The following is a 22273-nucleotide window of genomic DNA, read 5'->3' on the forward strand; positions in this document are numbered from 1 at the left end:
TTTACCTCTTAGTGCTTCAGCAGGCGCAGCTGGAGCGGGCGGAGTGAGATGAACTGATTTGATGGTGAGACCGTCCCTTCCCGTGAGAATGGTGATAGTGCTTATCTACGGCTAAGCAGATTCTGCTTGTGAAAAGGCACAAGACCTCACAACCCACTGTTCCTAGGCTCTACACCTCCGAGCATTTTAGCTAAAAGGGAATTTCGGCTAGCCGTACAAGGAGATTAACGCTAAGAGGATATGTAGGCTGCTGCCATGGGAAGAAAAGCTCACCATCCCTTGAGCACTTCTGACATAAAACCCGCTAAAAATCTCTCTAAATGAGAAGAAAAAGGTCTGAGTACTTCATGTCTAGATAGGAAGTGCAAAATACCACAAATCTACTGGTTTCTCAAGCAAGAGTCTGTATTCTTGCTAGGAGCAGATCTCCTTCCTGCTGCTGTCCTTGGATAAATGCTTTTCTTTACTTTGATACGAGGCTACAGGCTCAAGACATGCTGTTCCCTTGAAAGATGGTGTCAGTGTATTCGTTCTGGTGCTAATGAAAGGACATTCTGGCACATGTTCCGGAATTCTGAACAGTCGTTGTTTCTCAGTTGATTAGTTTTCCTGCAGAGCCACAGCCGGGATGGGTTCTGGGGCAGTTTCCTTGAGTCCACCCTCAAGGTGCCAGACTGCAGGGCAATCTGCTGGGCACTTGTAAAACAATTACGCATTGATCACAGTGCTGCACGGTGCTAATGATGAGAGTGATAATATCTAGTTGTGGCCATATAGTAATTGTAGTTGAAATTACCGCTGGGTAACAAACCAACCCTATGGCAATCTGGCCACGTGAAGCCCATAAACATCAGCATGAGTCCTGGGCAAGGTATCAAAATGGGACGTGTACCTGACCCATGAAGCAGTTTGATACTAATTTAACTGATGGATATGCAAAGCATGTAAATAATATTTTGGTCCTTAAAATAGCAACTACAGGAATCACATTCCTCCATATTTCTACAGCTGAAAAAAATTTGGCTGGCTAGACTGTGCTGTCATTCACATTTTGTACTCTTAGGAAGAGTTTGTTCTCCTGCCATAAAATGAAAGGACATAAAATCTTGCCTTGTGGAGTTAAAAGGGACAATGCATACGTCTATAACAAAGGATGCTCTGCAGTTTTGTAATTAATTAATGCCACTGCCTGCGGATGGTTCTTGATTCAGTGTGAGGCTTGTCCTCGGCTACTCAAAGGTGGTGGAGATATTTTAGGATTTGTGGATCTTGTGGGGGTCATTTAGAACTGTAAGTCCACCAGAAAGCAAGCTGCACCCAGGAAAGCTTGGGAAAACCTGCTCTAAGTGCTACTCTATGTCTAGATTTAATTATTAACGGGTTAAAAAATCCTCTAGAACCTCTCTAGAAATGTTGTTGTTTTGCTTCCTGTCTCTACAGTAGTTTTGTAGCCAACAAAATGACCCTCCTTCACTTATTTTTAGGCAAGTGCCAGGGAATGAACCCATTTGGCCAAATATTTCTCTCAACCTTCTGCATGTTGGACTTGAGCGTCGGTGCGTCAGCCGCTGTTCCGTGCGTGGGCTTGGCAGGGAGGTTTGGTTGACAGGAGAAGTGAGGAGATTGTTGTTAGGAAGATCAAGTGCAAACTGAGTGTCCCTGCTAAGCTCTTCTGGTGGTTTTAAAAGACTAGAAACCTAAAGCTCAAAAGGAAGTTTTAAATTTATAGTATCCTTTTTTTGCATGTTCCTGGGTAATGCAGCATCCCAGCTGAGCTACATCCCAGTCCCGAGCCTTTCCTTGGTGGGGATAAGGCTCTGGACTAAGTGTGATCAGTTTTTCTGGGCTCTCATATTCCTAATTTAAAAAAAAACAAACCCACAACTTTTTCTTGAACTCCTCAACAGCAACATATGGCTCAAGAAACAGATTTTCTGAGTGTCGCTGCCATTCGCAGAGCAGGAGACGACGTTAGATGTGTAGTCAGAAGGATCAAACTTGTTTTGGAGGGGAGAACAGGAACTGATCTGGGCGTCCTGCCCTCCAAATCTGTACTTTGTGTGAAGTGCTTTTGTAGAATCAGTTTAAAACTGTAAAGGGCTGGATTCCTGTCCTCTGAGTAGCATCCTATGTGCAAAATAAGGTGCTGCACCCACTGAGCTTGGGTAGGAGTGGGCTCCGCTCCTAGGGAGCGGCTTTCACCATGAGCTGAAAAGGTTTTTCAGCTTTGATTTTACAAATGCAAGGATGTGTGCCAGGGAAAATAGTAGATACTGAAGGATTAGACCACAAATAAGGATGCATGAACAAGTGCTAGAGGGCCGCGGTGGCTCAGTTAAGCATCCTGCATCTCGCTCTTTGCTCCCCGTGTGCGCGAAAGGCTGATTTGTTTGAAACGAAATCCGTGAAATGTGCTAATACCTGCTCTGGTGTTGATCAGGCTTAATGTAATAACCTCTCACTTCCACTGATTCTGCTGAGCAATCTGACGCACTTAAAACTTTTCTTCTCATGAATAACTCGTATTAGCCTCCGGAGGCCTTTCTGGTAAGAATAAACCCACCACCAAACTGCCTGAAACAGGAGCTAGGGAATATTTTCCTGTCGGGCATGATCATATAATCCATATTAGAGAGATTCTCTTAAAAAGAAATAACCATATGTTGGCTGAGAGTGGATATTTGTGGTATGGGCTGTATAAATCAGTACAGCTCCATTGCACTGAGGGACCTGAGGGAACTGTCACCCTGGTCATTGCTGGAAGGTCCAATCCTTTCTGAGCTCAAGGAGGAACCCAAGGAAGCTTTTTTTCCTCCCACCCAGTCTTGCAGCTGGATTCCAGCTGTGCCTCCACACAGAATAATTGTAGCCTTCCATGTGCGAGGCTGCCACGCTGGATAACGAGCAATTAGGTGGCAAGGGAGGGAGCCGAGTGGGAACAGGGAGCTGCTCAAACACTGTGCAAGGAGCTGGTGTCTCTGCACTCACCGTCAGCTCGAGGGCTTCGTTCAGGAGGCCGTTGCGCTTGCTTTGAAGGTAAGCGTTGGAGCTGCCTGTTTTGGCCACTCGGATCCTGGCCAGCCGGGCTTTCTGTGGAGAAGGCAAACAAGCCGGAGTTAGAGCTTGGCACAGCGAGCGAGTCGTCCTGCGCTGCAGTACCAGGAGGGAGCACGCTGCAGGTTCTCCCTGTACCTGAATAGCCTGGGGGTGAAATACAAGCGGTGTGTGGACAGGACAAATGCTGTTGAGAACAGCTAGCACAGCTAGGAGTCAGAGAAGTTCATATATCAGAAGAACGTGATCTGCTACAGAGCACTAATGGCCTTTCCAGAGATAAGAAATGGAGTCCTACGGGTTTTTTCTGTCCTTTCAAAAGTTAACAATAATTTTTTGGGGGATGAGATGCACAGCATCTTGGGCACGTTCCTGGCATAGGAGCATCGTATAACTGTATGTGACCGAGCGGAGTGGACGTGCTCTGTGCCTGTGCTGCTTTTGTGGCTCATCCTTTGTCTAAGGTGCTTGGTGGTTTAATTCTCTGTCTGTTTAATGCTCTGTGGTGTCACCTGCCATGCTTGTCCCGCAGCCAGCACGGTGACACCCGCAGCACGGTGACACCCGCAGCACGGTGACACCCGCTCCCCGGCGACGGTGGAGACGCTGCTGCAGGACAAGGGGCTGGTAACGGGCATGCGGAGGGAGCTTTGGTATAATAATTTGCTCTCCTTACCAAACAAGCAGTATAGGTTGTTAATTTAATATTGGAAAATGCAAACGTTCATCATCCTGCAATAGGGAAAGACATGGTGTTTGTTCCTTCTGTCTCCTGCAGTGGCAGGGCTCGTTTATTAACTTTGGTACCTGACAATGTAAGGTCTGAAAATATGCATCTCTTGACAAACTGACAGAATTTACTCTGCAACAACACAGACATTCACCTCTTCTTAATTTTATTTATCCCTGAGCTTCTCGGTTTCCAGGTGTGCAAGTTAAAGGATGAAAACCAGTTCAGAATGAAGCAAGCAAGTAAAACTTATAAGGCGCTCTTGCTTTTTAATCACACAGTTTTTAGCATTTTGGTTTTTCTTTTCAATTGTTGCCTGCTCCTTTGTCAAGAGCTGATTTGCCTTTTCCTTTTCTACTGTTAATTTATGACTCAAACACCATTAAAAGTAAATACATGAAATAGCTGAGGCCATTAAAAAATAATTATATTGTGCTGTATTTTAAAATGCTGTATAATCTTTTAAATAACATGGAGCTTGTGATTTTCCTTTCTAATTAGAGGTGCTAATGGGTATACGCTGTAGGAAGAGTAAAGCCAAGAGGCAAATATCTGCAGTGGGTCCAGAGAGTGTTATAATTCCAGGAGCTCTATTACTGTACATGCGTGAGTGACTCCGGCCCTCAATATTTGAAGGATTTGTTTAACCTTAAGAGCTCCTGCTTAAGCAGATGATTTCTCAGGCAGAGACACGTACAGGATGCTCGTTAGCAGCTTTAATTAGGTGACACAGACTATGGCGGTGTGAAAAATAGGTCTTCTTTTGACACCCCAAAATGAGGACATCCAAAATTGACTTTCTGTTCTATACTTCACCTAGGTTTCATTGTCCCATTTTAACATTAAGACTCCAGGTCGGGATACAAGAGTGAAATCTGGTTGTGTTTGCGAGACTTAGGGTACAATAAGAAAATGAAACTGGATCTTCAGGTTTTTTTTGAAGACTTTCCCAAACTGCTTTATTGTTCTGGGCCTCGAATAAGACCGTCATCTGGAACAAGAATTGCAGAGACTGCTGCTATTGAAGATGAGTGATGGGGAGAGAGTGGGGGGATAAGGGACTGAGGGATGCCCTGTTTCCAGTTATATGGTATTGTCTCTCTGTTCCTGCTAATTACATTTCTGTTAAATTACTTCTTCCATTTGTAAGTATGTGACTTTGTGTCTCCTTTCCCTTTTGCAATGATCTTATCTCTTCCATAGTCAGGACTGGCCATAGGATCCAGTGATCACAGAACCACAGAATGTCAGGGGTTGGAAGGGCCCTGTAAAGCTCATCCAGTGCAATCCCCCCATGGAGCAGGAACACCCAGATGAGGTTACACAGGAAGGTGTCCAGGCGGGTTGGAATGTCTGCACAGAAGGAGACTCCACAACCCCCTGGGCAGCCTGGGCCAGGCTCTGCCACCCTCACCGGGAACAAGTTTCTTCTCAAATTTAAATGGAACCTCCTGTGTTCCAGTTTGTACCCATTACTCCTTGTCCTATCACTGGTTGTCACCGAGAAGAGCCTGGCTCCATCCTCCTGACACTCACCCTTTAGATATCTGTAAACATGAATGAGTCCCCCCTCAGTGTCCTCTTGTCCAGCTCCAGAGCCCCAGCTCCCTCAGCCTTTCCTCACACGGGAGATGCTCCACTCCCTGCAGCATCTTGGTGGCTGCGCTGGACTCTCTCCAGCAGTTCCCTGTCCTGCTGGAACTGAGGGGCCACAACTGGACACAAGATTCCAGGTGTGGTCTCCCCAGGGCAGAGCAGAGGGGCAGGAGAACCTCTCTGACCTACTGACCACCCCCTTCTAACCCCCCCCAGGTACCATTGGCCTTCCTGGCCACAAGGGCCCAGTGCTGGCTCATGGTCTCTACAGTGAGGCTCTGATGGTGACCACAGAGAACTTGCATTTCTTATCTGTGCCCCACAAAACATTGTCCCTTTTGCTGCAGGAATTACGAGAGTGCTCCATCTTACCTAGAGCAAGGAAGGTTCCATCCTCATCTCCAGTTCAATCAGTCGTTAAAGTGGATTCAGCCTTAGGCTCTTGTAATGAACGTTATTCCCTTTGCCCCCAGGCTAGCCAGGAATCAAATATTAATAGCTGTACTCCACGTGGGCTGGAGATGGTTCATTTCTAAGGTCTGTTCCCTTTTCTTCCTTGAAACAGGGCCACTAGCTATCTAAATAATTAAGCCCCATAGCTTTTGTAGTTTAGAACAGACATTGTTATTTTAAAAAATGTCAGTGGGGCAGGACAGAAGTTAATCCTATTCTCGTTACACAAAAGACTGTCTGGGATAGTCACATCGCCTAACTCTGTGCCCCCATCGTGATTAAATTTGGTAGAGATCTTGATTAACTCAGCTGGAGAAGTTAATTAAAATTGGGGGCCTAAAATTGCTTTAGCCCTGCAGACAGTTTCCCGCATTGGACTAGAAACAACTCTAAAACCATAGTTTGTATTTGTATGTGAAAGTCTATGTGTGAACGTGCGTTGTTTGGAAGCGCATCTATCAAGTGACACGAGCTTTACATGATGTTTGGGTCCATGTTGTATGTTTGTGTGGGGTGTGGTACATCGGCCATGCCCGACGTGTACTGTCGCATATTTTGCTGTCAGAAACCTACAGAATGAGGCCGATGGGGTCTTCTAAATTCTACCAGTTTTTAACATTATGTGGCTTTGCTTTTGTCATCCCTGTCCTGCACTTCTGATCTGCAGGGCAGAAGCCAGGCAAGTGGAGGACCATGTCTTTTGAGGGCATTGGGGGGTAGTTGTGTTCTGCATCTTATCCCACAAACGCGACAGACTAAAGGTCATTAGGGCCAGGCCTGAGATCACTGTTACTGAATATAACCCCTGCATGGAGAGTCTAAAAAAGGAAGAGAAAACGGCACACTGTGTCTGCATGAAGGGTGGTAAGAGGAGTTGCTAGGAAACCACAGCATCTCAAAATGCATATGACCTAATCTGGAAGATAATTTATATGATGAAAATAATAACACTAATGACAGCCACTTACAGGTTAGAATGATTAATTTGGTTATCTTGGAGCCCACGTGTTTCTGAGAGCAGGATGGAAGGCAGGTCTCAATAACTTCTGGCTCTTTACTGCTTTTTAAGACACTGGAGGCTCGGAATAAGCAGGAAGGGCAGTGAAGCCCTGGACATGTGTGGTGGCTGTCAGCATCCTGAGTATCTACATTTCCCAAAGGGACTGACAAAGAAGGAAGAATAGCCTGTGTTCATCTTTAGCTGCTTTGGAGAAGTGCAAGGAGCAGGTTTTGCTGGCTAGGAAACATGCTTACCAGATGGCAGGCCCAGGAAACAGCTAATTATTACTTATTAATGATTTTTCATCTAGTTCTTATGGAGAATAATGTTCGCTCTTGATTTATGTGATATAATAAACTCTTAAGTTACAACCGATGGCATCACTTCATATTTGCCAGACATCTTCAGCTTTCCAGATCTTCTGAACTTGAGCAAGGAGGTGACTGAAGTATGTGTGCGTTGGGTACTATGTGTGCAGGTCCTGTGTCCGCTCCTCCCTCGTTGGACTGGAGCTGTTATTGGAATTGGCGCTGGAAGGGACCTCCTGAGGGCATCTTGTCCAACCCCTGCTCAAGCAGGGCCACCAGTTGCCCAGGTCTGTGTCCAGGTGGCTTTTGAATATCTCCAAGGATGGAAACTCCAAGTCCCTGGGCAACCTCGGTCACTCTCACACTGAAAAAGTGTTTTCCTGATGTTTCAGTCTGTGCCCATCACCTCTGGTCCCATCACTGGGTACCACTGAAGAGGACCTGGCTCCATCCTCTTTGTATCCTCCTTTCAAGTATTTCTATACATTAATAAGATCCCTCAAGCCTTCTGTTCTTTAGGCTGAACAGTCCCAGCTCTTGCTGTCTTTTCTCATATACTCTGCTCCATATCCTATCTAACTTTATCTGCTAAAGCTACACTAAGAACATTCCTGGCAGAAAATGCAGCTACACTCGATAATTAACAGTGTCACGTTTTTCTTCCTATACAATTAGTAGTTTGAATATGAGTAGAGCTCTTGCTGGCTGCTGCAGTGATGGTGCGGTAGGTACACAGCACTGGTCTTTTTAAGGCTGAAATGAAGCTCTTCTCCAAATATTCAACAGAATATTTTGATCTGATTTGTATTTCCAAGGTGAAATGTCCCAGCCATCCAGTACATGCTCAATTTTTCTTTCATTTGTCTGTATCTGTTGCTAGTTTGGGTCTGGACTTAAATTCTAGATGGAAAAAACATGGTTGATTTTAAGGCTATAGAAAAGATAACAAGCAGATTGAACAAAAGGGCTTAGAGTACGGGGTGCCGAGAAAGTATTTTCTTGTAGTTATGTTCTCACCTTCCTAAAATGATCTCGTCTGTGGTACCTTTGACTAATTTTAGCATAAAATTCAGAAAGGAATCCAGCAAAGCCTTCAATTTGTACTTCCGAGTGGGAACTCGGTGCACATATGTAGCTTGGAAAGGGAATGGATGTAACCTTCATCTGGTGGAAAACAGCTCAGCTCACCAGTTATTGTGGGAGTTTTTCCTTGCCAAGCAGAAAATGGAAGGTTCTTAATTTTTTTTTAGAAAAACGTTCCAATATAATAGAGTGGACAAGAAACTAAATGGATCGGCTGTCTGTGGAGCGCTCAGTGTAATCGCGACACTGATCATCTGTCCTGCTTAGGGCTCCGGGAGCTGCTGTGCCGTCCTTAACCGAGCCTGGGAAGAGGCTGGGCTGCCAAACGAGGCCTCGGTTATTACGTGTGTTCGAACGCTGAGGGAAATAATGGCTGTTTAAAAAGCAAATGGCCCATAGAATATGTGCTGGTTGTTATTCTGCTGGCCGTGCTTCCATCTGGCTATTGTAATGGGCAGCGGCGTTGGAAAAGTTAGTTCGTGCAGATCATCTTTCTGTCATTTTAAGCTTATTTCCTAAGACACAAAGTATGCACGTTTGGACTTTGCTTCTTCTCAAATCTTTACACTAAACAGCTTTTGAGCCAAGTTGAAGTACTCTGTAATTTTTTTGCTTTTGGGGGGGGGATGTTGTAGACCTGCATATGGAAATTAGGTAGTGTAGAACTCATTATATCCCTATATAATTTGACAGAACCACTTAGAGTCAGACCTTGATCTTATTTTGGGCCTCTTCATTACTTTCCAGAGATGAAAGATTCCCCTCCCCTCCGCTGTGACTCTCCTTTTAATCCTACCTTACCCTTGGCACCATTAAAGCAACAGAACATCATTTCAAATGCACTATATCGTTTAATCTTTTCCAACACTGAGGAACATGATGTTCGATCTATTTATAGAACAATGCACAGAATATGGAGTTTAATGGATCTTGGCTTCTCTACTAGTCATAGATATCCTGGCTGATTAAACACACAACTTTGAAAACGAGTGTCAGAAGATGCAAGATTTGCAGAGGGAAACACAAGATGGTCAGGAAGCCCCTGGAACACCAAGACCAGTCCCCTCCTATTGCAAACGTCCTTCTGTACGTTTTCATCTTGAACTTAACATGCTCTGGCTTGAACTAATAGAAACTCTTGCTCCTACTGGGTATTTCTCTTAGAACTTCATTCTCCTATTGAGAAAATATCTTCTTTTTTTCTAGCTGCATGTATTTGTTGCCGGTTTTACTCAGTTGCCATTGCACTGATATTTTCTTTTTACATAAGACCATTTTTGGAGGCCATTTCGTATTTTTATCCTCTGTAGATGCCTTGCTTACTTCTAATACCTCTTTTTGAGTTATCCAGATATCCATCCACCCAGTAAGAGTGATCTCTGTAAGAAGTGACCTTGGGGATGGTTTTTCCTTGATTGAAATACATGTTATACGCAGTTGTGGCATCTCAGCTGAAATTCAAAGCTTCCCTTAGTTCGTTAGAGTTAGAAGTGAAGCATTTTTATGGTGTAAACTGGGGTGTCAGTTTGTCTAGAAACGTATTACTTATTAAATATCTTCTCAACGTGCTTTTTCTGCATCGTTAATAGAAAGATTGCTGTTCTTCATTATTATAAAATAAGGTCCTGTGTTTCACTGAAAGCAAAGTGTGCTGAGCATCTGTCTGCCTGTGATTTATCTGCCTGTGTTTCCAGATCTCACTTTTAGAACAGCTTTCACACAGCTCACACCCCTAATTAATAGCTGTAAAGCATTCAGGGGACGGAGAATTTAACGGAATTTGATCTGGTGTCACATGCCAACTTACTAGACCTGATATATGAACGCTAATTAATGGCACGGAGGCCTGCTCTGCGGAAAATGAAGGTAATTGCTTCACATAGCGCTGCTCACACCTTCCCCAGGAAGATGGTGAAAATGTGGGGGGAGATGGAGACAGTTGCACGAAGTCATCAGGTGACAATAAGAGCTGCTGTGTGGCACAATGAGCTTTCTTACTGAACCTGTTCCCGGTTGTTCCTCTCGCTTCTGGGGTCACTGGGGACAAATCTCTTGTATTAAGCTTCTGGGGAAAAACAATCCATCACAAACCCATCCCATGGTTGGAACCCGTGGTTGTGCGTTCCAGCATCGCCTCGCGTTCCAACTAGAATGGCTCCTAATTGTCTCAGCGTGGTCGCTAACAAAGCTGATGCTTCATACGTGGACAGAAAGGTGCCGGGATAGCAGAGCTGGTGGGCAATGTGCGGAATTGCTCTTTGTTGTTGTATTTGTTTGGAGTTAACGCCGCGCTCACACAGAGAACAGGTGGCTGGAATAGCTGTCGGGCAGCAGGCTACATTGCAAACACAGGGCTTCTGCTGCGCCGCCACAAAGAGGAGGAACGAGGAACCGCTTCCTACGGAGCAAATTGTCTGGTGGATGGAACTGCTTCTTTCAGCACAGTGCTCGCAGGCAGACTGTGATTTCCCAATATATATATCTTTTTGGAAATTATCTGTTAAGTTCTATGCGTGCTCTTGGTTCCCTTGCCTGCTCTTGAATCGTTCTCTGCCAGTGTTTACTGTTGCTCTGCTTGCTACCCGTGACTGGCCAGGAAAGCGCCCGCTGTCGTTCTTGCTGACTCACCGAACAAGGCAGCAGAAATTGCTCGTGCAAAAGCTCAGGCAAATTTAAAATCCTGGCCGTGAGTAGTATTGCTAGAAGACAGTTTCATTTTGTAGCCTTGTGCATGAAATAACTCTGCAAGAGGCCACTGAGCCAGGAAAACGAGTGGATTTATCCTGGTTTTATGGGTGGAAAACCTGAGTTGCACAGAGGGAAGTGTGGAAGGGGGATGCTGCTGCAGCATCGCTTTGTCAAAACAGACTGGCTGTGGTGGGGAGACAAAAGAGGGTGGCAGGCTCCTGTTTGTGCTGCTTTAGGGCCTGATATGATGCTGAAGTTATCAGCAGTTACCGTTTGATGGAATTTTCATGACCTTCAAACAACAAAGGCTTGCTCTGAGTCAGACTTTGCAGACCAGTGCTGCTGGGTGGAGTGGGAGGACTGGAGTAATGAGATTCTAGGGCTTCTCAGGTTGGGCCGTGTGAGACATCTGGCGTGTGTGAGCGGGGACATTCTGCAGCGGCCCCTGAGGGATGTGCTGGTGGAGCACAGAGCGTTCCTGTCCCTCTGACACGGGGGATTCGGGGGCTCGGGGGCCGGTGTTGCTGTCCCGGCGCCACGTGTGTCAGCAACAAACGTTCCTCGTCTGCTTACTGCTGTCATGGTACAAATGAGTAACTTCAATAAGCTTTACAACCATTTACACCCACTTGTAGTTCTCTCTCTTCCCAAGCCAGTGGATATATCCATGTTGATTAATCTAGATGTGACCATATATTGCAGCTGGCACGGGGGGTTTGAGCTGCATCAAGCGCTTAGACTGGGAGCTAAACTGCCCCCAGCCCTCTCCATTCTCCATTCTTTGGGCAGAGTGGTGAAACAACTACTTAATAAAGGCAACAGCAAAGAATCTGATCACTAGAACCCAGTTCCAACATCAGACAGAGCTTCCCAACGTTTTTTTGGCAGAAGATTTTGCACGCAGGTCTTCTTGCCGAGGCGATTTCAGCTCGCATTTATTCAGACATCTGGGATGGAGCGGGCAAGGGCAGCCTCCAGAAATCCTCCCGACTGCGCTACATAATGGAGCCATCTGGACAGAGGCTGGAACACACAACCTGGAGTTCCAACAGGTGGGTAAAGGGGCCACCTGCTTGCTGAGGTGACCAAGGAGACATCCTGAGGATGGATGTCGGGTCCTTGCTCAGTGCAGGCTGTTCTCGGACTGAGATGTGATGTGAAAGGGCCTCAAGGCATGAAATAAATGTTGAGTGGCTTCTGGATGGAGATGGGAATTATTTCACCTGGGCATCAGGCCACTTTTTACAACAGGCTTAATATTTAGCTGCCTGGGCTTTGGAGCCTGAACCTATAAGCTCTAGTTCACCAATTTCAATCCTTCCTTCCAGAGGAGATATCGAGTTGTCTTATGCAGCTTGGGACCCAAGGAATTTGAACTAAGTGGACTGATGGAAAACACCATTTTACTTTCCTGGATGCTATGAAAGAAAAGAGGAAGGATTCCTGGTTGGTTTATTTGTTTTGTTGCTGTATGAGGGAATGTGACAAACACCAAACAGGAGAGGAAGAGGTACCTACTGCAGCAAAAATATCTTTTTTAAAAAATAATTTGAAAAGCTGCTTTCCCTGTCAAAAAACTCTTAAATATCAACAACAACAACATATTCCACACAGACTCACTGTGCTTGAGAAAAGAAAAACCCATGTTTTTTTTTAAATGTCAGCCAGCTCCAGTTTTAACCTTATTGTTTCTCTCTCTCCTGAAGTTCCCAACCCCATCCCCTGCTGGGAGCTGAGTCATGTTGTGTCGCTGGGCTCCGCTTTGCTCACAGCTTTGCTCAAGTTGCTTTTTCTGCCCTTTCTGTTCCACGCTCTGAAGTTCACTAACCCACCTCCCAAATTTCGGGTGTCAGCTGAAAACCAGAACGTAGCAAATCAATTATGATAATGGCCTCATTATTGACAGGTGTGGGGGCCGTCTTTCTCATGGGTATGATGATGACATAAATCCGGTATTAAGCGTTCTCCTCATCACCATCTTCCCTCTCGGTCCTGGTTTCTGTGCCTCTGGGAGTGACGGCTGGGTCTGGAACACGCTGTTTCTAATGAGCCTCTTAAGGAACAACCAGAAAGATGTTTGTGTCCTTACTCTTCGTTCCTTTTGGCTTAAGCCCCTTTGAAGCATCTCCATAGTTACCTCTTCATCAGCTGCCTGTGTTCACCTGGGGAGCTCTCGCTGGCTGGAATTATCTTCATCCATCTACTTCCCCTTGTCAACTCCCATCTGAAAAGATGTGGCTTCTCCCTCACCCCTTCATCCTTTTAATTAATCTACCAGACAATGTGTCCGCTTCCCTGTGTCACCTAATGTCTACCATCTACTCTTTGATAGCCTCTATTACAATTTTCAGTTCTATGTTATCATTTTCTGTGACAGCGCAAAATCATTTTTGCCCTGGATAGTCCTCTCCTTGCTGAAATCTGGGTGTTTGGTTCTTTCCTGGAAACTTAGAGTCTAAAGGATGAAATGAGAATTCTGTTTCAAGCCTTTTGCGGTGTGTTGCTTGTTCGCATAGAAGCCACCGGATAATAAATGAAGTGAACCGAACAGACTAATAAGCTGTAGTCCTCAAAAGCATATTTACTGGGGACCCGAAACCAAGCGCTGTGATTACTGAAGTTTTATATTTGCAGGTGACACTTTCAGTTTAGTCCCTGTGAAATGCACCACTAAACCCATGCTAATCCCTCTGAGATTATCAGCCATTTCAGTATCTTGGCGCTTTTAGCAAATCTAACCATTAAATGATAAATGTACTTTAAATGTTGTTTGTTTTTTTTTTTTTCAGAGCATCTGAGCATTTAGAGTTCTCCATCCTCTGTTGTATAAATGTGAAATTCATTGTGTAAGAGGCCCCTTTTTGAACATTTGTTTTCCCCCAAATGGAAAGATCTAGAACAACTCGGTCGGCTACATTTGAACCCTAAAGGGGGCTGATTTTTTGTTATTGTTTGTGCAAAGACAGGACCTTTGATTTGAGCTTTGGTTCTCTGCTTAAAGACGGGAATAAATTTGCCTGTCAGCAGCTGGAGTTCACCCAAGAAGGGTCATTCTTGGAGGATTTTTGACCAGTTTCGGAGTCCAGAGCTCCACAACCTTTCTGTAAAGCTTGGGAGAGCGATCTGCACTTCTGGCATCTGCTTTCCTTTTACTACTGTTGCTAAAGGAGCAGCATTTCAGTAGCTGCCTCTGCTTTCTCTTTCTAGGGCTGAAGAGTGGGCGGTGTGGTCCTCAAACCAGCACCAGAGACTTGTCTCCTTTGTTGCATCCATGCTGCAAACTGAACCCAGCAAGGGAGAGACTCCAGCGGTATCTGGATTACAAAGTCATTCTCTCGTCAAGCCTTTTAAGTGTCAAATTCTCGTTTAAAACCAAAGGCTGTGACATTCATTAAAGAACAGCATCGTTTCAAAGTCAGGAAGGTCTATTCTTAGCACATCAGTCAAAAAGAAAAAGTCATTGGGGAAAAAAAAAAACAACCCAACAACCAACAGTTTTACCAAAATGAACCTTGTCAAAAATGATCAATTCGTCATCCGTTCAGATTGACCTGGTCCTTGCTGCGTGCCAGAGGACAAAATTTGATGACACAGCACAATAAATGAAGATTGCCAGATCTCCTTGTAATTAATTCTCTTGCAGTGCAGCTTTGGCAAAGAATAATTTATCATCAAGATGATTAAATCATGGGTAGTTTGGGTTTGTTTGCTTGTTTCTCTTTATTTTCCCCCACGGTTTGCTCATGCCCTGACCTTCCAATCTGCGATTGTCACATCCAGCCAATGTGACTCTAGGACAATACTTTTGCCTTTATTATTTCTCATTGGAAAACTTCACTCTGAGCTCATACAAATAAATGGTCTATAGCCTAATCTGGAAACCTACTGGTGCATTGTAAAAGTTACGATTCTTAAGCTAAATAGAGCTTCTTCTCAAGCATTTGTACTAATACCCAACAAATCATTTACTCCTCAATTAGAAGATTAAAATAAATTATTTGGCACACTGGAAACTTAGGAAAGATGTCTGTGTTATTTCTTCAAAGCTGGGTCTGCTAAACTCTGTTTATAGGGAGCTCCTACTCTTCATATTCAAGGACTGAGAGACTGCAAAGAGCTTTTCCCAGCCTTCTTGAAAACGCCATGCAAATGTCCTGGTATCTTTAATTAGATGGGGACAGAGTTTTAACTATTTACTAACATTTTGCTCTTTCTGAAGAAAGGATTCGATTCACTGGAGGGTGATGCTGGGACAAGTCTGCTACCCAAGCAAATTCTGACCTGCCCTGCGTACATCCTGACCATCTCCAGAGAGACCGTCATTAATGTGCTTCTGCCTCTCTCCTCCTCGTTAGTATTCATGCAGTGATGATCATGTGAAAATTACTCACACTTCTGACTTGGGAAAACTTTCTTAGCCCAGAAATTCATCCAATATCAAGGGAATTAGAAATTCAAATGGGGGGAAATTATACACTGCGCGTGTCGATACGGCAAACCTCATAAAAGCTGCAATCAATCACATCGGCATCAAAGGTGGTGGCACATCTCCTTGTCACCGAGCGGATCACAGGCCGACAAATAAAGGCAAAGGTGAATCAGAACAAGAAACTTCAGTATTCAGCCTGGAGAGGAGAGGAGGGCAGCCCTGTGAAAGCACAGCCCTGGGCTCCGTATCCATAGCTGTGCACAAATCTTGTTGTTTAACTTGTCTCACCTATTTTTTTTGCTGCCCAGGCTATATTATATGATAAAATATAGATAGATATAATATTACAATATTATCTATATTATATGGTATGACTGATCAGATAAACAACCCTTCCAAAATTATTGCAGCCTTGTATTTTCTATGCACGATGTCCAACCTAATGCACAACCCAGTGATGGCTTATGAAGACTGCAACTCACTCCTGCATGATTCTGCCTCTGCACTTCTCCTTATGTGTTTTGGCTGCCAGAATGTGTGGTTTGGTAGGTCTTGTATCTCAGCTCTCTGCTGTCAGCTCTGTGCGATGCAAGAAGCAGAAATAGCACATCTTTCTACTACTATTCTCCATCAGGTCCCCCAAGTCTTGAATTTCTGGCAGACACTATTCCACAGGGAGAAAATAACCCCAAACCTGTTGTAAAACCTGATTCTGGTTGTGGTGTAATTTAGCAGACTGAAATAGAGATATAATAAATCTGTTATACTTAGTGAATCAGTAAGCTTATACTGGTAAAAACAGCTTAGATTTTGGAATATTCAGTAATCTCCTGACATTTCCAGGGGCTTTTGTCTATTCCCAGTGTCTTGTCTATGTGACCGGCTGCGGCTTTGAGGGGGTACGTGTGCTGGTAAATCTGTGTTTCTAGATGGTGTTTTCAAAACTCCAGGGCAGAGAAGGGACAGGAACCAAGTGGCCAGAAAGCTCAACAGCTCCTGTTAACGATTGAAGGGTTTATGTGTGTGTATTTATTTCAGACTGGTCCATAGCAAAGACGAGCAATAAAAGCCCTATTGCTTTTGGTGTTTAAAATACACCAGTACACAGTGTGTGCAGTGTGTCTGTGCAGGTCCAGGTGGGTATAACTGTGTGTGATGGTTCATCTGCACATGTGTAGGTGATGGAGAGCTGTGTGTGTGTCCTCTGAGATGCTCTGAGGTGTCACTGGTGTCCCACGAGCCCCGTGGTGACAATTGGGGGCTGAGCTTTGGGAGGACGGTTCTTACCTTCTGCGCTCTCCGCTTGTCAGCTCGCTGGTTCTGGTGGTAAATTCGGCTGAAGTTGGAAACAATGACTGGAACAGGCAGAGCAATGACCAGCACCCCGCTCAGGGAGCAGATGGAGCCAAATATCTTCCCAGCAATTGTCTTGGGCACCATGTCACCATAACTGGAGGGGGGAAAAAACAACAAAGGGAAGCCCCGACTTCAGACAAGTGCAATGGCACAAAAAGCCTTTTTGTGTTTCCCAAACATGCAGCAACGTGAGTGTCCGGGTTGGACACTAAAGCTCAGAAACCCACCATGCAACAACAAATTCCTGTAGCGCTGTCATCCTGGAGATGACAATTACACCGCACTTTGGCAACGGGTTAAGCAAAGCCAAAGAAAGGCATTTCTGTTGCAGAATAGATGTGCCGGTTCAGGCAGCTGCTGAGCATATTAAATTCACATCCTTGCTCATTTAGTACCTACCTCTCCATGTAGATGAGCTCTAACAAACCGAAAACTCCATGTCTGCTTGTGAGCAGGTTCATATATTTTCATTCCCTTGTATCCAGGTGCAAATGAGGAGTGATTTACGCTTCTATTCCCAAACCCAGCAGTTTCCTTGCCATCTGTGCAGTCAGAAATGAGGGGTTCATTCAAAACTGGATTCACTAAAGGGTGAATTGTCAGGAATATCAGCCTAGCTAAGGCTTAATTATCCTGAGCAGATTCCTTCTCCTGCCATTAAAACCCTTCAGAATACCTCAAATCAATAAAATGCTATTTATGCCTATTAACTTTTTAGCTGCTGCTTTACGCAAAGGTAGTTTAAAAGCTCTTGCTAAGTGACAAGGTCCTGGGTCTCATTTAACACTGTTCTAAATAAAATAAAATACATTTATTTCTTTTCTCCTGCCATCCCTTAACACAATAAGGCTGCAAATTAATCATATGCCTCAAACATGATCTCACTGACCTGGAGCACTGAGGAAAAGCTCTTCTGTGCATTTGTAGAAAGTATAATAATAAGTGTCTGGCTCACAGTCTGTCTTGTGGAGTTTTGTTCTTACACGCAGACTGAGAGTTACCTCATTACTCGGGACTTCAGAGAAGGTGCTTTAAAATACCATCAGGAAAGATCAGACTGTCTCGGAGCGTGGAGGATTTTGCTGGGGAGATGTAGAACTTCATTTTCAAAGCTATTATGAGAGGTAACGCGAAGAGAAATTTTACAGTGGCTGGAGCACGCTGCACAGGAACAAGACATAAAACTTGTCCTAGTAAGACTGAGTTCTGGATCTACCGCAGAGTCGCTTGGTGAGAGAATGGGGTTGGATTCATCCCTAGTGGTTTGCGAGGCACAGCGTGTGCTCTGGTTTTACTGGGCTGACTTGCAGTGTGGCTCATACCGATGTTTGGAAATGTCTGAGCTTTTTGATCAGACTTAAGCCTGCCTGGAGCTTGGTCTAGATATACAGAGACTTCCCCTTCACTTGGATTATGACAGGGTTTGGACTGAACCTATAAAGTTGCAGTTGTTCTCCTATACTGACATAGGCAGCTACTGCAATATTAATGGCTGGAGTGACTATTTTTGTCCTAAATAAGGTACTAATGGCTGCATGGCATATTTATAACAGATACAGTGCCAAATAATCGTACATATTAGATTTCAGTTAGTACTAATTGGGCATTTTAAACCCAAAACTACTTTTCCCCAGACTGAAATGAGAGAACTCAACTTTCCCATTAATTTATTTCGTACAAGGCAACTTGTCACCTAAAAAATTTCTTCTCCAGAAAGTGCATTTTAAGTAATTCATCAATAATCTCATTAGAGCAGTAGAAGATAGAAGAGTTAGGTAATGATTAACATTCAGAGGGTCTAATGGGATGTTTGAGTCTGTAATAAAACAACAGTAGGCTTCAAATTCAGTGCGCTGTTAATATGACCTCTAGTAAATCACTTCAGCTTTCTGTACATCAGTTCTCTGTTTATGAAATGGGAATTATTTGGTTTTTCCTGCTCAGTGCAGGAGATGCGTATGAGGTTACACAGGAAGGTGTCCAGGCGGGTTGGAATGTCTGCACAGAAGGAGACTCCACAACCTCCCTGGGCAGCCTGGGCCAGGCTCTGCCACCCTCACCCCGAACAAGTTTCTTCTAATTTTTAAGTGGAACCTCCTGTGTTCCAGTTTGCACCCATTACCCCTTGTCCTGTCACTGGTTGTCACCGAGAAGAGCCTGGCTCCATCCTCCTGACACTCCCCCTTTCCATATTGATCCCCATGAATGAGTCCCCCCTCAGTGTCCTCTTGTCCAGCTCCAGAGCCCCAGCTCCCTCAGCCTTTCCTCACACGGGAGATGCTCCACTCCCTGCAGCATCTTGGTGGCTGCGCTGGACTCTCTCCAGCAGTTCCCTGTCCTGCTGGAACTGAGGGGCCACAGCTGGACACAAGATTCCAGGTGTGGTCTCCCCAGGGCAGAGCAGAGGGGCAGGAGAACCTCTCTGACCTACTGACCACCCCCTTCTAACCCACCCCAGGTCCCACTGGCTTCCTGGCCACAAGGGCCCAGTGCTGGCTCATGGTCACCCTGCTGTCCCCAGGACCCCCAGGTCCCTTTCCCCTACGCTGCTCTCTAATAGGTCATTCCCCAACTTATACTGGAATGATTCTGTGATTCTGTGCTGGGTTCTTCAGGTGCTGCCCCATGTTCTGAATGTCCCCAACACCCAGCAGTGACTCCAAAGTGTCGCTGTACAAATATGAATAATGCAAGGCAGTTGTACGGAAATCTGGAGTGAACACACTGGGGATTCTGGAGTCTTACACTCGTATCCCATGTTTCTAATGATGTAGCTACGGTTTGTCCCCTTTCCTTGTCCTGCTGTCCCTTCAAAGCCCCATTTCCTACCACAGAAACACTATGAACATTGAGACACTTATTCTCAGTGCACATGAGGTGAAGTTCAAGCAAAGCCTTAAACAAACAAACCAGGAAAAACCAAAATGAAGAGTTACTTTTATGTGCTCACTCTTTAGACTGGAAAATACTGTGAATTTCAACGTATTTTTTGATTTGTGCTGTGACTCCCATGTTCTTTGGATATAAAAGCGGTCATATGTCACTCACCCTAATTAGCAGCTATTAGCCTTGACAGCATAATATGCTGTTGTTTTTCTGTCTGCCAGTACAGAAAACGTTATCAAATAGAGGTCACTGCTTCTGGTTTTAGCAGCAGAGGTGTCTGGACGCTGCTTCGCTCCCCAGCTGGAGACAGCAATAAATAAGGTGCTGAACAGCTCATCAAATGACTCGCTCTGAAATAGACTCTCAGCAGCATCCCTGATCCTATCCGTGCAGTGTTCACAGCCCTACAAATAGGGAATTGCAGTCCAAAAGCTGGAAGTTCCTATGGTATAGGGACATTGGGAGGTGCTATAGCAATAACAGCTCTGTGGGGACAGTGAAACAGCTTTGTAGAGGATGCTTTATTTTTTTTTCCAGCAACCTTTTTATGTTCCAACTTTCCCGCTGGTATAAGGCAGTAATTTGGGGAGGGGCTTATGGTTCGTAAATGGTCACTTTTGTATAGCTGTTGTCTCCATTGGTTCCCCTGGATGTAGGAGGAGATAAGAGCGTGATTGAAAATGGATCAACCTGTATCCTAACACCTTCTTTCCTACCAGTAAAAGGCTTTTGGACAAGAGCGTCAGGTCCAGCATCCCTCCTCTTCCCAAGGGTGGGCAGCTGGCCCCGCACACACTTTGGGGTGTCCCGCTGCACCCTCCCGTGCACCCAGATCATCTGGTTGAGGTGTCAAAGCCAACGGGAGAGCGTGGGCAGAGGACCCTGCTCTCTCTGCTCGCCGTGTCTGAGCAGTCAAGGGACATTTCCTGCCTAATGGTGCAAAACCTTGTGGTTTTCACACACAGCCTAGGAAAGCTGGAATATCTCACGGAGGATGGAAGCAGAAACAATGCTGCTTCAAATGATTGAGTATTTCTGCCTCGTGCTGGCATTAACAGCTCTTTGACAGCTTCTTTATCTCTCTAACCTTTTGCTCGACGCAGTAGAGTCAAAAGAACGTTTCACTCCAGTGTGTAGCTTCTGCTTTTAGGACAATAAGGATGGAATAATAACATTATCTCCAGTACAATAGAATATGATTTTGAAAGCCTTTTGCATGAAAGAGATAGAATAAAGCATGGAATTAGTATGTAGCTTTCCAGGTGCAAGAGATCCTTTTTTATACTGTAAGTAAACCACTGTGCACTGTTTTGATTTGCACAAAGGAGGAAAAAAATAGTCTAAAATTCAGCTTGAAGCTTTCAGGAGCATCGCAGGGCTGCGTATGTTCCATTTGACAGCTCAGAGGAGCTCGCGTCCCTCCATTTAATAGGTACAAGTCCAAGGCAATCATGCTAATGCTGCTTTGAACCTCCAGTGAAATAATGATCATGTCACTTCCAATGATACAAGGAAAACAAAAGCAAATATTAGTCATTCCTCTCTTGGTTTTGCACATGATGAACAGAAAGGGAATTAACAGCTCTGGTACGGGGGCTGGGGATAGTTAGATCTTTTGTTTAGGGTTTAATTCGCTGCTGCTCACGTGTCCCATTTTCCTGCCCCGCTGGGTTTTATCCTGTCTTGTATTTGTACATCCAGGTACTTATTTTCTGCCTTGTTTTGAGCTGGGCAGCTTCTCAGCTGGGTATTGACCTTCTGCAATATCTGGTTTGATTTTACACCACTGTTTTCTTTTTCCCTGGCATATTTGATTCATGTTTTCATGGATGCTCTGGATATTCTGCCGAAATTACACCCGTGAGCCAAGCCATGAGGGATGAGTACTGGAGGTGCAGATCAGCAGCTGCTTATCTTCAGTACTCAGGTTCACTTCGATGTTTTTGTAAAGCTGTGGTCAGCAGTTACTTAGTAGGGATTTTCCATGTAATGTTGCCTTTTTGATTTCATTCTGGTTTGTAAATTCGTAGTTGTTACTGAGTTTTGTATAATGAAAAGGACTGGGAGTTGTGTGCGAACTCCTGCAGAAAGGTCTGATGTTGTTAAGCCCTTTTCTCATCCCAACAGAAGTGACCGTGTGATGGAATGGTGGATGGGACCTTTAAAACTGAAAGGGATTTGCTGGTAGCATCAATATTCCTTACAACAACAGCAGGCACTGCCCAAAGAACCAGAGATGTTTATGTAGACTCAGGAACAAACTGAGTAGGTTATTTAATACACTGAGGGCTGAGAGTACATAATATATGCACACACTGGTTCCATTTATTCTTGCTGGCTTGGATCGACTTCTCAGCCCGTAGGCAGTTAAAACAGATGGGCTGAATTTGGGTAACATTCAGCCCTTGAGTTGAAGCTAAAAATGGAATTTCATTGGCAAGGAAAGTAGGTCAGAAAGCTAAAGCCCCTAGTCCTAAAATGATGAAAGGCTTCTAATCAAGTCTGCTCTATTACCATTCATTAAAAGGCGCATGGGAAGTAATGTTCTTAGAGACTTTTGGAGAAGGGATTACGATGGGAGCGTCTTTGGAAACGCGGGTTGGGATGAGGGACGGGGCGACCACCAAAGTCGCTGGACTGGGGCCGCAGGAGGATGGGAAGGGTATTCTTCATGGGAATAGAGGTGACTT

The 22273-nt window shown here is 44.8% G+C and overlaps 1 protein-coding gene across 2 annotated transcripts in view; it reads right to left on the reverse strand.

The window, feature by feature from the left end:
• The window catches only part of KCND3 (potassium voltage-gated channel subfamily D member 3), a gene marked incomplete at both ends in the record, with an annotated part of 107453 nt that overhangs the window by 8993 nt on the left and 76187 nt on the right, over positions 1-22273 (reverse strand). For both annotated transcript variants that reach the window (XM_082069352.1, XM_082069351.1), the window contains 2 exons: positions 2989-3090; positions 16629-16791. In XM_082069352.1, coding sequence (XP_081925478.1) covers positions 2989-3090; positions 16629-16791 — 265 coding nt within the window. The remainder of the gene's footprint in view (positions 1-2988; positions 3091-16628; positions 16792-22273) is intronic.

Source organism: Streptopelia decaocto (genome assembly GCF_964273445.1).
Source record: "Streptopelia decaocto genome assembly, chromosome: 19".
NCBI classification, from domain to species: domain Eukaryota; kingdom Metazoa; phylum Chordata; class Aves; order Columbiformes; family Columbidae; genus Streptopelia; species Streptopelia decaocto.